The 16509-nt window shown below is 40.5% G+C and overlaps 1 protein-coding gene across 3 annotated transcripts in view; it reads right to left on the bottom strand.

Moving 5' to 3' along the window:
* Positions 1-16509, bottom strand: part of NRXN3 (neurexin 3) — a gene marked incomplete at both ends in the record, with an annotated part of 1004347 nt that overhangs the window by 675117 nt on the left and 312721 nt on the right. Inside the window, one exon of one of the 3 annotated variants that reach the window (XM_080619336.1) lies at positions 11272-11298. The exons of the other annotated variants lie outside the window; for them this stretch is intronic. Coding sequence (XP_080475462.1) covers positions 11272-11298 — 27 coding nt within the window. The remainder of the gene's footprint in view (positions 1-11271; positions 11299-16509) is intronic. 3 annotated transcript variants of the gene reach the window in all.

The raw sequence follows: 16509 nt of genomic DNA, 5'->3' as shown, positions 1-16509 counted from the left end.
TTTTTCACACAGTTCTGCCAATGAACACCATCTTCCTCTTTACTGCTTTCCACAAAGCACCCTGAACATCCCTCCACCCCTGTCACAGGTGGAAAAACAATAACACAACAAACAGAAAATTATCATATTGCTTCGGAGATGTGTTTAGGCTGCTGAGCACATGAATTGAAAATAAACTAGTAAATCTCTAGCTGTACCACGAGATGGTGCTCAGGCCCCTCTGTAACAGGCACATGGAGTACCACCAGAGTCAGGGAAGTTTGTTTGAACTGAATACTGACACAGCCTAAGCACAGGCAGTTGTGCTCATAAATGGCTCCCTCTCTGCAGCCCTACTTGATACAGCATCCCCTGTAGAATACCACTGTGCTGATGGAGCAGTCACCCAGCCAGTGAGAAACTGCAAAAAATACCACTGAATCTTCCAAGCTGGAAGTTTGATATCTAACACACTGGCAAAAGCCTGGAAGTTTGGATAACCTCTTCAGTCATTCAGAAAAATCAGATCCATAAGAACTATGCTAAAGGAAAAAATAAAATCCTGCATTTTCATACAGTTTTCACGCTGCTCCACCTGCTCCGTTACATTTTAATATGCTTGAAATAAATCAAAGTGCAATCAGAGAGAGAACTACTATAAACTTTGATTACAATGAGAACCGGTCAATTTTATTGGCACTGCTTTTAATGGCAATGATTATTTAGGAAGCAAGTTTCCCTTAATCTTAAGTTATCCTAAGCAGCCAAATATCATAATATAATAAACTGGAAGCAACAAACTTTCACTCTAGTATAACAAAACATGGAACTAAATGAGGCTAATTTTCTGCCCATCACAAAGGAGGCAGTGATATTACCCACACTTGTGGCATCAATACTTTGAGAATTCTAGGGCTATGATCAGTATTTTCATGAAATAAAGTGAGGCTGTAGCAGAATAAGCTATGGTAAGAATGTAATTGGGGCAAATTCAACTACTGTTACACTGTAACAGTAACTAGCAGCATGGGATTTGACCGACTGTGTACTAACCTCCAAAAATCTCAGTGGCCATCTACAAATATGCTTCTTTCCTTCCCTTTTTGTATTAAAGTTGAATCAGAGTTGTTAAATGAAATTTTATGCCATCTTCCACAATAGAACTGGCTACATTTTAGTAGCAATGGACATTTAATCTGTATCAGCCACTAAAATCTTCAGGCTTCATTCACTATCCTGCTAAGCAAACTCACCTTATAAGCCTACAAGATAAAACCCCACCTCTCACACTTCTATAAGTCTTTCAAGGGGCTTCTTTGCAAGTAGAGCATTTTTATATTATTTCAGAAAGAATGATGAAATTCTAGCAACATTTGTGCCTGCCATTTGTCCACAGAACGTGCAAACCCATTTCATTCAAATTGGACTCTGTGCCATCATAAACTCTACAAGAGGCACACATCTTCGATTGTACATGCCAACTGGAATGGAGGGAACCCAATCACATTTATAACTCTTCACAATGCTGCAAAAGGACTTGGGGTTTGAGACAATGAAATATCAAGTGGACGACATCATTTTCCAATTCAGCTAAAAAAGGTTTGTGGGTTTGCATGCAGCAGTACGATTTGGCAAATACTGCCCCTCCTCTCGAAGCTAAGAGCGAAACTCCAAGAATTCAAGAGAAGCACCATGCTAGTTAAAAGACTGCAACTTCGTTTAAATGTTTCAATGCTGTAAGAACACTTTTCGCTAGGCAGTTCCAAAGAAACTAACAGCTTGGTGAAGGTGGCAACAGCTTCCAACATAAAAAATGCTGATGTGAGTCTAAAGCAAAACCAGCTACATTTCTCTTTGTCTACCAGTTCAAAACAGTGGGCTGGATATTTTACATAAGATTCCTCTACTAAAAGGGAAACAGAAAACACACTTACCCAAATTATGTCAGCTTGCTGTCTTAATCCACAATTAAACCTTTACCTGAACCTTCATTAAAAATTAATTAGAATAACACCACCCCTGTTTTAAGCTTGCTGGTGATTCTCTGCTTCAAATTCATGAGCAAACAAAAACAATAAGATATCCTTGGATGATTAAAATTACCTGGTGATTTGACCTTCAATTCATGGTCAGGCCTGGATACTGTGAAATCCACCAAGAGGGAAAAGATATTTTTCCATAATGAAGTGTGCACACATGACTGTTTACTATAGCAACCACTGATGTGACACAAAAAGATGTTTAATTGGGAAAATTACTTGAGAACTTCTTTCAGGTTTCCTAACTTTTCATATTCAGAATGAAAATGTTCAGCATATTGCATTTTCTACTAGCTAGAAAAAGGTCTGTGGTGATAAAAAATAAAATATTCACCACTGATCAAACACATCTTGGCTTCTTGGCCAGGTTCCTTGTGGAATCAACTTTTCCTATGCATTTTATTCCCTTTGCACAAGAGAAACAAGAAGTCAACAACTGTTTCCTTGGCCCTGAAACCTCAAGAATCAGCTTTTCTTGCAATAAGTTAAGCAATTAGAAAAAAAGACATCATTGCTGAAAGGTTTGCTAAGGGCAAGTTTCCAGAGAAGCAGCAGCAATGCAAGTTTGCCATATGAATCACACACCAGCGTGCACCAGGTCAACCAAGCAAGACTCTGGAAGAAGGGTTCTTGTTCTCTCTGACTCATAGAATCATAGAATCATAGAATAGTGAGGGTTGGAAAGGACCTTAAGATCATCTAGTTCCAACCTCCCTGCCATGGGCAGGGACACCTCACACTAAACCATGTCACCCAAGGCCTCATCCAACCTGGCCTTGAACACTGCCAAGGATGGAGCATTCACAACCTCCCTGGGCAACCTATTCCAGTGCCTCACCACCCTCTCAGTAAAGAATTTCTTCCTTAGATCCAATCTAAACTTCCTCTGTTTAAGTTTGAACCCCTTACCCCTTGTCCTGTCACTACAGTCCCTGATGAAGAGTCCATCCCCAGCATCCCTATAGGCCCCCTTCAGATACTGGAAGGCTGCTATGAGGTCTCCACGCAGCCTTCTCTTCTCCAGGCTGAACAGCCTCAACTTTCTCAGCCTGTCTTCATGACTCACTTTGTCCCTACACAAACAGTAAATATTTCTAAGGTGCTTCCTTCAGAGGTAGACCACAAACCTGCAGCTCACCTTTCTCCAGCTCATATCAGAAAGGCCAATGTTCAAGCACAGAAGCACCAAGGGGTGTTTTTAAAAGGAACTTCAATCTTACTCTTCGAGCACCTGTGTGCAATTGCAGTTCTTTGCTCCCCCAGAGAATTAATTTATGAGCAGTGCCTTTTGCCAGCTTTGCAGTGCAAACTACAGGCAATGTGACAGGGCATGGTGGCAGAAGGACAGCAGCAGTCACTGCTGAACTAGGTGGGTGGTGTGAAGACTGTTAAATGTGGGGAAAAAAAGCTTGCAGCTGTGGAGAGGCAACTTCTCTCTGTCATTATCAACCCTCTCACTATTCATTTCCAAAAAGAGCATCCACTATTTAAGTCCTAATGCAGTCATTGTCTTATTTTAAGACAGTCAACAGCCTGATATGTCTTAATGCTGTAAACAACACATTTAGTGCTGCTACACAGCTCCCTGATATTACCACTCACTGTCAGAAATAGGACAGTTTCCTCAAACTCAGTGCGTTCTGTAGAAAAAGAAAAAATTAAAAGATGAAAAAAGAAATGACCAAATGCCTGGGCACCACAGATGACATTGGTTTAGTTCACCTTTGGCCATCTATTTAACTGTAGGGCAGCAAAAGCATTGCCTTCTTATACCCTGTAGCATGATGCCCACAAACTCTGAAGACTATAATTAATTCCAGAGTGTACCAGGTCTAGGAGGGAGGTAATTTTCTTCATAGCAGCCTTCATGGTGCTATGCTTTGGATTTTTAAGCAAAATAGTGTTGAGAATACACAGGCTGGGGGAGAGTGAGTGAGCAGCTGTGTGGTGTGTAGTCACCTACAAGAGTTAACACAGTACACTGAGGAAAGTGCAAGTGATGACAGCTGATCTGAAAGGAACACAAATCAATTTATACAAAGAAAGTGGCCAAACTAAGAAACAGAAGTGTACAAGTTTTTTCTATCAAAGCCTGTTTTGTTTTGTTTTGCAAAACACTGCAACACAAAAGGAAGTAAGATACCTTCTTTTTCCCAGACATGAAAAAGGAAGCCTGTATTCTAACAACAGTGGATAAGAGAAACACATTTCTGAGCAGCAACTAGTTAATTTAATGGATCATTAAAACAAAACTCAACATCACATGACTTCAAAAGTTATTCTACCCACAAACTTCTTCTTAGGTTTACCCACAGCATCTTTCTCCTTGGCAAAACATCCCCAACCTTTTCATATTTCATGATCTTTGTTATAGCATCCAGAATCTCCGTATTTAATCAAAATTTCTAACATTAAATAATGGGTATCTTAGCTTACTGACTGACAAGGTGATTGATACAGTTGTTTTGACTCTGCCTCCTTCACAACAGTTCTCATTTTAGTTATAATTCTGTGGAACGGGTCAGTGGCTAAAGGAATTGAAAATTGTATATATAAGAACATAGAGCACAAAGACAACCCTTCAAGAAGTGGCAAGGAGTCAAGAAAAGTTGCTGGGGTTGGAACAACAGCCAGTAAACTGGCATGGCTGTTTTCCAAAAGTGGGTCATTGATCCCTGACAGATGATTGCTCATTTTCCAAGGTTTTCTTTCCTGTTAGGTCTCACCACAATAATCCAGGTAAAAATAACACAGAATGCGTTCTGCGAAGCTGTGCTCTCAACAGCTCCATCTTTTCAAACTGATGACCTGAGAAGACCTCCTGAAGTGTCTCCCAGAACACTAGAAATGAAAACTCAGACTACAGACTTTCAAAGGATGTGACAGTATTAGCTAGCAGATGAAGGTTAACTGCTGCTAGCTAAGAGCTAGGGCTAGCTGATGTCTAGTGAACATGGACTTGCATTTGTAGCCCAGATTTATGACCCCTAAAATATTCTGGGATGCAGGGACCTTGTGATATCACAAACTGCATTTTAGAAGTGCAGAAATTAATTATGCACAACAAAACTTTAATCTTCGTGGCACTGTCTGGATGAGGAGGATTAAAGACATTGTGGAAAGCTTGTGCATCTTACACCCAGTGTTCTGCACCCAATAATGCAAATCACTAGAGCCTCTCTACCTGTCACTACCAGTCTTATCGAGTATCTGCTGAGCCTGAAGGTTCACTGATTTGGCCTTTACTGATAAGGTAGCACCCAACATAGTGAGCAGTGCTTGTGCTGATTAGCATTTCCTCTTCTTTTTCTTTTTAACTATTCAACATCTCATTAAAGATGCTCTTTCTGGGTTGTTCTCAGACAAAATTAGTCACATATAAAATACTTGCTTCCTCCTAGGTCCCAGAGCACGAGTTTCCAGTTTTGTGCCAATTTTCTTTGAATAAAAGAACAAAGTGGATGTTCTGGCAACTAATTATGGAACCTAATCTACAGAAGACATATTGTCTAGAGCAGCAAAGCAGAATAGCTCCTCATATGTGCTTCACCTTTTGCCTCTTGCTAGATGGAAGATGCCCATGGGGAACCCAGATCCAAAGGGTCTTGTCCTCTCCACTGCAACTGGTAACTGTGTAGACTTAGTCGCTCCCTTATTAAAGCAAGCTCAGGAGCACATCGGGGTAATAAGCAACCTCGGAGTTGAAAGCTTAAGTCAAGAGGTTTTTCACACTGGGGACTTGGAGTGGACTGGAAGCAAGCAAGTCTGAGACAGAATAACTCATTTTGTAGTAGCTGACATAGGGAAGAGGAATTTGTTGAGTTATGTGATAAAGCTCATCTGCACACCAACAAAGGAGCTCAGGAGCCCAAATACTATCCTCTTGGTTTACAGTGGCAGGTGGGCACAGATCAAGGACTCCTGAAAAATGAACACCCTGCCTGGGCCTCTCCCAGAACTGTCCAGCAGAGCCACTTGCCTCAGTGTCCAAGCATGAAACTCATCACTAAGTCATCTGGAACATCTCCTGAGATCACCCTTTTGGTCTAAGGAGGTTGTTGCCTAGGGTGGGACATACATGATGCAGAGGAAAAGCAGCTTGGGATCAGACAGACTTATTATGGGATGTTTAGAGGAGAAACCAAAGGCAGAAAAATTGAGGAGTTAAGGTGATTTTGGGAGGAACAAAATCTTATTTTGGGGGGAAAAGAGAGGTGAGGGGATATAAAGGGCTGGTCATTTCTAAATAGCCAGTTAGTATGCTTACCTGGCTGTTCCCTGTGCCTTATCAGCGCAGTCAGTCCTGTCTTCTTACTAAATTAATTTCTAACTCTTTCCTGGGTGAGGGTTCTCTATTCTGTGTGCATGAGGATGTATGGTGGTATAAGTGTAGCAACTGGAGTCAGACCATGGGTGAGAGGGCCCAAATGCTTGTGCTGCCAGAGACTGGAGTGAGCATGGGTCTGTGAGCAAGCATGTGATCACTAGCAAAGTGCCTGCCAGGAATACATCTTCAACCTTATACTGGCTGAACCTGGAAACATGGAGTGGCAGTAGCCTTACTGCTCCTAGGCTCTTGGTTGCAACATGTATGCTCTCCTAATAAAAACTCTAATAGTTCTTAGTTTACCACTGGACTGGGAGGACTGCTGTTTCATCAACTTACAGAAGGAAAAGCCTTCCAAAGACAGGCTTGCTCCCTTCCCTTCTTCTGCACTGCAGTAGAGCAGCATGAGGCCAGATCAGCACCCTGAGTATGAGACTGCTCAAAGGGGAGACTGCCCTCAGGGAAGCTGTACCGATGCTACACACACCAGCTTTGTTTTCACCACTACAGTATGACATACTAATGACTCATCACTTTTCAGGCTGCACAAGCATTCATCTATTCCTGATTATGTTTAAATGGAATTGGAAGATACTAGAGTCACAAATATGACGTGTGTGTTTAATCATACCTCTTCATTTTCCAAATAATGTTTTCATGTTAGAGTACTATTAAGCCTTTATTAAAATGACAGCAACATCACTAGGAATCAGATAAGTGCACTCAGTTTTATAACATTTTTATTAGTTAGCATGACTTCCTATTTCCTTATGATAATATGGAAAAAAGGTAAACTTTAAACCTCCCCCAGAGAGTTACACATCATAGGTTTGTATTTTATGTTGTTACAGTGGCACTTACTAAAACAAAACATTAAAGCTGCATTGAATTAAGGCACTAAATACAGTAAGCATGGCAACTGAGAAGGGAGAACCACCAATCTAGTAACCTAGCTCTCTTCTATCGCCAAAGACCAGTTCAAAGCTCACTGGATCTGAAACAACATGCTAACAGTGAGGCCTCACAGAGATACAGGATTAACTAGTAGTGATTGGGCTGTGATTTTTCATCCTCTTCCATCTGTGCTTTTAGCAACAGGTACAAGAAGAGGATCAGGATTTGCTGAGGCTACACAACTAACATGAAAATAGGTAATGGCTTGTCCAGCATGCTTTAGTGAGAAGAAAAAGGCTCATTATGAAGCAACAAGCAATATGGCAGAAGTATTCACTGTCCCAAAGATAGCTACTTTTGGAAGATCAAGCCTCCCATAAAGGTAGTGTCAAACTATGTGACTCTGACTATTGACACATCACATAAGTTAGGGAGAAGGACAGAGAACCAGGCCATGAAAAATAATACAAGTGGTATCCTAGAAAGAACATAAAGTGAAGACACCTCCAAAACCCAGTAAACCTCTAACACACACAGCCCTGCCCTCTACACTTAATACTGGGTAGGATTCTGAAAATGATCTCCACCCAGACTGATATGAAATGGGGGTAACTGAAAGGGAATAAGGAAATCAAGGACTAGTTCTGAAAAAACCCTGAAGAAAAAACAAAGCTATTTGATTATGACACAAACTATAAAACTATCACACAATTCTGACTTTTTTTAAGGTGAACTGTGTTTTTCAAGAAACAGTTTACAGGAGATGGACCAAAGAGCTACTCTTCTTCAGGAAATCTTAGTTAAAAAAGCAAAACACAAGTATTCAAAATTCTAAGGGTATTTAGACTATACCTATTTTTCAAATAAATCCAGCCAACAAAAATTGTGCTATCCATTATATCTGCATTATGTTGAGGAATCATTCAATGCATCTTCACATTTTGGGATCCTGATCTTGGTTGTGCTGATTTCACATTCAGATGAAAAGAGAATTACTACCCAGTTACATATGTCTAGGCAACAGCACTGTTGTGTCCCCCTAAGTTCAAACTCCGTCAGTGCATAGAAACATCAGTTTAGGTATCTTGAAGAGGGAAAAGAAAGTGTAAGTATTGAAATAAATACCATTCTAGGAAATTATGTCAGTCTTCCATTTCAGAACTGTGAGGTATTACAGTGATGAGAAACAGAGAACATATGAAGAAATGAAGTGATGGAAAACAGTATTTAACATCAGATATATGACAACCCAAAGATATGCAATCAAAAACCCCTCAATTCTTTTAATGGAAGTTAGGAGTAAGTATGTTGATAATTAAATGCTTACTCAGGACAATATACTCTTCTCAAACAGCATGAGCTCCAGTGCTCGCTATGGTAAGCTCTTTAACCTACACACACGTTCCACAAGATGCCAAAACTACAGCTCTGTTTACCTTTAAAACCATGCACCATGTTCCTCTTATTCAGTCAGCAATGGTGACAGCTTGACCTGAAACTCTTCAACTGACCTGGAATCCCATTTACCAAGTTACTTTAAAACACTTCTGCTCATTCCAACAGACCCTGGCAGACCCATCTGTATGTGGATAACTCCCTTTGTACAAGTAAATGTCAGTGTGTCTGCAAGAATGGTTACAGTGATACTTGGTCTTCTACTGCTTAACCGTATTTTATTCGTGCAAGAGTATACAGTTTTTTTATTAATCAGTTCTCAACAGGTTCCCTTCCAGAATGCAGAACAAATGACGTGAGTCATTGCAACAGGCAGCAACAGAACAGGGTGTTGGAGTAGGGCTGTTCATTTTCAGCAAAGCATCATAAAAAAATAAATTAGGAAAATCCAAAGTGATTTAAATAAATAAATGGAAACCTTCAAAGGAAGACTGTATTTAAAAATTTAACATGCTCAACTATTAAAAACTCATGGAAGCAAAATGATTCAAGATGTTTTGATGCTTATGGGGAAACTAACAAAAGCACTGGATTCAGACTGCCTTCTCAGTGCTCTGATTATGGGATTCTTTTCCCTCTTTATATTTTTTGAATGTTTCTCCCAATTACATCTAGATTTTCATTTGCATGAAAACCAGACCATTGTTCCAGACCATTGCTGCTAAAGCTGATTTCTCACCTGAAGATAGTCTTCCACAGCTAAGCCTTTAATAGCCAGCTGTCACCAAAAGTTGAAGATGATGACAATGACATCAGATTGTTGTTCAGTACCAGAGGAACTGACATGGATGATCAGATGGCACGCATCAACAACACCTATGGTGCAAGTATTTAGATAAGAGTTTTGGGTGGCTAAGCAGCAAGAGCATATGAACTCTCAGGAAGCAAAAGATGCTGGTTATATGCAAATGTCCTCAGTGCTGCTGAGTAAAAACTGGCAATTTCAGCTGACAGTGATCCAAAACACTTTTTCCTATTACCTACTCTATCTTGAAATACTTGATAAAACTTTGAAGAGCAAAAGGAATTCAACAAGAGCTGTTGAACTTTGAGTCATATGGGATTAATCACACACCGCCCTGCAATAGGGCTGAAGGCAGCTGCAGTTCTCAATGTTGTGAACTCATGATCAAGCTCCTACAGTGTATCAGGGCTCAGAGCTGAAATAATCACACATCAGCCAATGCTTTGGCTTGTCCCTGGCTGCATGCTTCCATGGACCACTTCCCAAGACCAAGAAATTAATCACTTTCACTTCCCTGCAATGCAGGATGTCAATCAGCTGGCAGTGACCAGGAGGGAAAACTGATCTATTATCTGCTTATGTGTGTGGTTGGTGTTTTTTTCCTATTTGCAACCACAGAGAATCCTTTAAATTTTTGCAAACACTGTACGTATGGAAAACCCCCAAACAACTGCTAACACTACAAACCTACTCTTAGTCCAAAACTATGGCAAAGCTGTGAAGAAACTGCTTTACAACAGGATTTTCTCAGTGCTGCTACAATTGGCTCTGATACTTAAAAGTTCTATGTTTGCTTTTGGGGCTGTAACACACTTCTTTCCACCTTCCTGCTAGCTTAGACGGGGCTCGCTGGTGCACAAAAAGGCCATGGGAAACACATGGACCATCTTTGCCTTTTAATCCATTATAGCATTTCCAAAGTGATGGTTAGCCTTCCACAAATCTTTCCATATGAAATCTAACACAGAGGATCTGCCAGTTCAGGAATCTTGTTTCATGTAAGGTAAGTCTCAAAGCACTCTTGAGAGCTAGACAGCTCCATTCCTTGGGAAGTGCTTTTCACTTTGAGACCAACATCAAATTCTACCAGCAATTTGAAGCAGAACAGAAAAGATTTTGTTTGCTCAATCAGTCTAAAATTGTATATGAGCTTTCACTATTATTTTCCACAGATATTTTATAAACCTTCTTCCCTTCCTTTTACAGATTGAAAGGGATTTTCAGTGAACCAGATTCAGATGGAATTTATTATAGAAATCCAAGAGTGGTAAATGCTATAAAGGGTCTCACATAGCTCTGATATTATAATCAAAATGTAAGATCTAATTTTCCATTCTTCTATACCCCAATGAAAATGACTTTTAATAAATATCAGGTTAAGTTGTCACCATTCTGAAATAAAGTGAGAGTTTGAGTAGGTTTTGGTTTTTTAAATACACATGCCTTTTTTGTAATGGAGAAGTGCATACAGTACGTGTTGTTATTCTTATGTGGTTCTTTAAAAGTTTCATAAAGACAACAGGTTACCAGTGAAATACAATATCAGCTCATCATGATCCTCAGGTGCTCTTCTGCAAAGCTATGAAATAACAGTTCATCTCCTTGGAGAAACCTAATGTGAAATTTTCACATACAATCACCGCAAGGTCTTCCCTCCTCCCACCCAGCTTCATATCCCACCCAGCCCTTCCATTTCAGAAGATTAATTTTTTCAAAGAAAATAAAATAAAAAAATAAAATAAAAAAAAAACAGTTTATAAAACAGCAAATAAAATAAAGTTATTTTAATATATATAGAAAGAGAACAAAATGAAACTTGAGGGGAAACTTACTGGCGTTACAGTTTATCCTGATACAGTCTAGATGGGGAAAAATAAATGAAAGATGAAATTGCATCCTTCAAGGTAACAGCTGCAGACATCCAAAAACAATCAGTCCACCCTTCCGGGGACAGACACACGCAAAGAGATGTGGCCATTTTATACTCATATATAGTCTGTACAAGTTCAGGAGTGGGTGTATATGTACAGTATATTCTACATAAATATTTGTTACATAAATATATATATACACACATATATATACACATATGTATAGAGAGATATACCAGTATACATATATATCCACATGTTGAGAGAGAAAGCTATTTTTCTTTTATAGAAACCTCTGCATCAGAGTATCTTCTACTCCAGATTGTGATGTGAATTACAATAGAAAAATTGATAATTAAGGCACAACAAATCTCTATCAAAACCAAGTCGTACTCCAGTGTCATTTTGCTTTTTAAAGACCTTTAGCAATTTCTCTAAGAAGCTTGAAGCTCAAAGTCAACCTTTACACTTGGTTTCTTTTGAATTAATTTGTATTGTTATTGCATAAATATACCATCTGTCCAACACAGAATACCTGTAAAATCAACCTATAAGATTTGTTGGTGCAATATTTAACCCTTTCCAGCTCTCCCAAAGGCAGACCCACTTGTCATTCCCCCCAGCCCAGAACACTTTTCAGTATGTGCACAGGCACATCTATGCTGTCCATTCAGGTGAGGAAAGGGTTAATATATTGCCCAGTTGCGTCCTATCATAAAATGGCCACTTGCAAACAGCTAACCGCACGAACGCCCAGCCCAGATTTCAGCTAGTTCTGGAGGTTGGGAATAGTTTTTATTTTTGTTTGGCAGGGGGAATGAGGATTTCTTTCAAAGGTCCCCAGACCTGCCAGCTCCTCAGAGCCCAATCTCATCTTGCTGTCTGAACGCTAAGATTGAATGGGATGCTTGTAACGTTCAGGGAGAAGATGAAATGGGCAGTGAAGTGGCAGATCTGGGAGCCTTTGTTGGCCCCGCTTTGTTCAGAGGTTAAAGGCAAGGGAGGGACAAAGAGGGGTACATGGAAAGAAAGAGTTATGCCTAATAAATGGAAACTGAGGAATCTGCACAAAGAAAACATGTAGAGGTAGGAGACATTGAGTTAGAGGGCTTCTGAGCATTGCTCCTCTAACACACTAATGCTCAACATATCTCTGGATATGACCCATAAGAGGATCTTTTGTTTATAAATGCCTACTTACAGCCTTGTGAACATGGTATCTGACATGGGCAAGAGTTACCTTATCAGTGCTATTATGTATCTTGGTTCATGCTGACCTGCTCTCAGAAAATCAAGGCCAGGAATAATAGCACCATGCTACTGGACACACTGTCTGGACAACTAAAGCTGTGACCAGCAGGGATGGTCATATTTATTACAGAGATATGGCCCAACAAGAGAGATCATACAGAATAGCAGAGAAATAAAATGCAGTTTGCTGCTTAACTTGACCAATTTTATGCTTACTGAGACAGATGAAGGAAAATTACTTCAGCAGCTGAAACTAAATGCAGTTCTTAAAAAAATGAGAGAGGGGAAAGAATAAGAATCTATAAATAAAAAGCTGTGGTGAGCAGGGACACACCAATCAGGAGCAGCATAGCCAGAGAGAGTCTGTTTTCAGCAGAACTTCTCTTGAGAAAATCTGGGTTTGGTTTTGTGCGATTAGGTTTGTCATGTGTCGTCAACCGCAACAGAAAAGTGGGAGCAAACAGTCCTGGAGCAATTGCTATGATCACCATACAGTGGTGGCTATATCCCTTACAGGAGTTGGGTAGGGTAAGGGGAGCTCTGAAATACATGCTGGGGAACTTTCCACTATGACCTGATGGAGAGTGAGAACAAGAGCGAGAGAGACCCCCAAGTCTCACTGCAAGCGAGTGAGATCAAGAGAGTTGTTACAGCTGGAACAACAGGGACATTTCTTACTGGCTAAACAGTAAGTGTGCTAGAAGGGGAAATATGGCTGGTCCTCAGCAACTAAAACCAGTATTGTGTTACTGATGTGTGCAGAGGAGTTATGCATTTTTAATTTTTTTTTGCAGCAATACCAATATAGCCACATGTCGCAGGGCCTACCCTCAAGCCAAGTCACTGGCTGCTCCAGGGGAAGTGATCAATGTTTCAAACTGAAAACCAGTGTAGCCTTTATCCTGGCTGCTAGATGTTTATTTCAAAGGACAACGAGAGACCAGGCCACTGAGGGAGTCGCCTTGACAACTACTGTGGCGTTATGAGATTTTCAGATTCTGTGAGCATGAAAGCTCTGCAATGCCGTGCAATGGGGTGCTAGGCAGAAATGCTCAAGTGTACTCCAGAAGAACCATCTCCCGAACCAGACTTAGTCCAGTTGGGTCAGTGAAGATCCTGCACAGCAGCTAAGACATGCAAGTGCATCTGCCTGTGCTGCTATGCCAACACCACCATATTTTGCACAGTACCTTCAAGAACAAGCATTGGGGGGATTTACTCATTTCCTTAATTCTGAGCCTTGCCCAAAGCAACCAAAACCAATTTCCAATCATTCATACATGAAGCTGTTTTCTCCCTCTTACACTCTTGTTTTCAGAAAGGAAGAGTTTTTCCTCTAAACTAGTACAACTCTACAAATCTAAAGCAGAGGATGCTTTCCCCAGCTGTTAGGTGCAGGTTTAGCCTGGTCTTTGTGCTCAAAACAGCAACAGTTTGGGAATTCAGGAATAATTTTAAAAAAGCTGCTTGGACTTCCTGCTGCACAGTACCAGGGCAATAAGACTTCTGGCAATCATCACCTGGAGCGCTCAACTGTGTTATCAGCTTCTAATGTAATCCAGAAGCTGCCTCCTCAGTGCTCAGATATGTTTTCCAGGGCATAACACCTGGAAAATGTGCCAAAGACCCTCCTCTTGCAAAAGGTTAAGTAGCCACAGTGCAATTAGCTGACATAAGGGATTCCTTGTTTGAACAGGGATATCTTTATTAGCAGACAGAAGACTGAGAATTAGGCCTGTGTTTCTTACCATCTGCATCTTTGTGCCTGAAAACAGGAATATTTATTTGACATTGCTAAGACCCCAGGCTGTTTTTATCTTGAATCAGAAAAGCAAGTCACCTTTGCTGTGTGAGGACAGTGGTTGTTCTTTTTGATGAGCATCCACATGTGATTATGGAAGAGCACTTTAAGGCAAGACTAGGACAAGAAAGATAATCAAGGCCTGTTTCTAAGCTCACTTCCAGTTATTTTCTACTGGGAAATCAGATGAGGTCCTGAGCACACTCTTACCCCATGTTATAGTGTGGCTCCTTGTCCCTCTCCAGCTTGCATGTGGTCAGACTGTGCACTCGCCTGTAACTGGCAGCTGACAAATATTTTTGCATGTTTATGAGAAAAATAAAAATCAAGGGCCTTTGTATGCACAGATTATAGAAAAGAAATTTATTAACAAGAAACAGTGTGAATGGGCAGATACTTGCAGGTCTGAGTGTATCATTTGAACAAAAGCAAATCTGGCACAAAAGTTCACATACACATAAAACAGAAAAATAGAAAATGTGCCTGCTCTGTTTTTATGTAGGACTGATAAAAGAAACTTTGTATTTTGGAGAGAAAAAGATGTCTTTCACACCCTTGAGGAAGTATCTTATGAAAAGATAGGTGAGAGGAATGATTATACTTCCTTACCAGAGAATTGACTCAGTTCAACAGGAGGCAGGAAGTATTTATTCTAGTCATCAGTGATCTGAAGATAAGCCAGGCAAGGGAGAAAAAATCCTGAACTATTTATTCTTTAAGACAAGTCAGTGACACTATAGCCTTTCCACTCACGAATGGGAGGAAAAACGTGAAGGTGGATCTCTCTATCGGACCAGCCATTTCTTTCTCTTTGTGCACATCTTCTCAGCATCAGAAATGATTCCCAAGCATGTTCCAAGCCATGATTTGTTTAATTTCCCTCTCTCTCTCCTTCCCCTCTAGACCCATTTCTTCAGAATGCTGCCCAACAGAAGTGAGATTTGTATCACATTTGCACTTCTAATCTTCACACAACAAACACTCTAACTACTGTGAGACATACTGTCAACATGCAGAGTGCAGTGCCTTGAGCACTCACACAGGAAAGGTCTGGAACAATTTCCTTGCTCCTCTTCCTTAGAGAATTATTCATCACTGCTCTTCCTTTCCCTCCCACCTTCTACAGCAAGTACCCAGCTGCCTGTGCCCACCCTGCCTGCTGTACGATGTTTCTAACCCCTGTTTGGTTTGGACACTGAGGGCTGAGGAGGAGAGTGGGATATGCCAGCCCCTGCAGGCTGCTCTATGCGCTCTGTTCTCAGGGCTGTTTGCTGTGCGGGCCGCAGGCTTCAGGCCTTTGAAGGGTTGAATACCATCTTTTGATTTACCATGGCTGATGGGGTATGGGAAAGCTTTACAACTGAAATACACACAAGAGTTTAAAAAAAAAAAAAAGAACAAAAAAAGAAATAAAAGTAAAAAACAACACAAGAAAGACCTTAATAACCACACAAATGATAATAAGTAATCAAATGGAACAGATCAAAGAAGAGAAGAGACAGCTCTTAGTAACAGTATTAAATGACTTGTAAGAAAAGCACAATGAAATAGCTCACCACTCAAAACAGTCTTTGTTTATACACATCTGCCAAGGGTTGGACACTCAGGGGGATGCTGACACATAGCTAGTCAGCACCAAGCATACTCAGGTCTTCAGAGGTGGTGCTGATGACTGTTTCTCACTGGTAAGAGGATTTTGGCAGCGTCAGATAACTAAGTATTGGTTCTTGTTTGTGATATTTTGGTTATGAACAGTCTCCTTAAAGTGTTAGATGTGACTTACAATAAACAACTGAAAACGAAAGGCTCTGGTAAGAGTCATTCCCCCTCAAATTCTGTTTCTTTTTCCTTTCTGATAAAAGGAAAGTCCTGCTTCAAGAGACATATCTGACAGGTTTATAAATCTGAAAAGAGGAGAGGTGAAGCACAATCCAGCTTCCAACAGTCTAAACTACCCTTCTTTTGAGTTGGGCGTAGAAGGAGAGTGCTGACAGGTTTTCACTGACGCAGCCTATAGTCACTTTTGGGGGAGCATTCAACCTCACAAAAGTTTCCAGCTGAAAAGCTGGCAAATCTGGCACACAAATTGCTTCAGTCCCTGTAAAAATAGCCTTCAGTTAACACAGGGTTTGGTTTACAGATTTTGT

This window comes from Psittacula echo, assembly GCF_963264785.1.
Source record: "Psittacula echo genome assembly, chromosome: 5".
In the NCBI taxonomy this organism is placed as follows: Eukaryota; Metazoa; Chordata; class Aves; order Psittaciformes; family Psittacidae; genus Psittacula; species Psittacula echo.
Note: the sequence above shows the minus strand (reverse complement) of the source record. Positions and strands in the feature narration are given on the sequence as shown.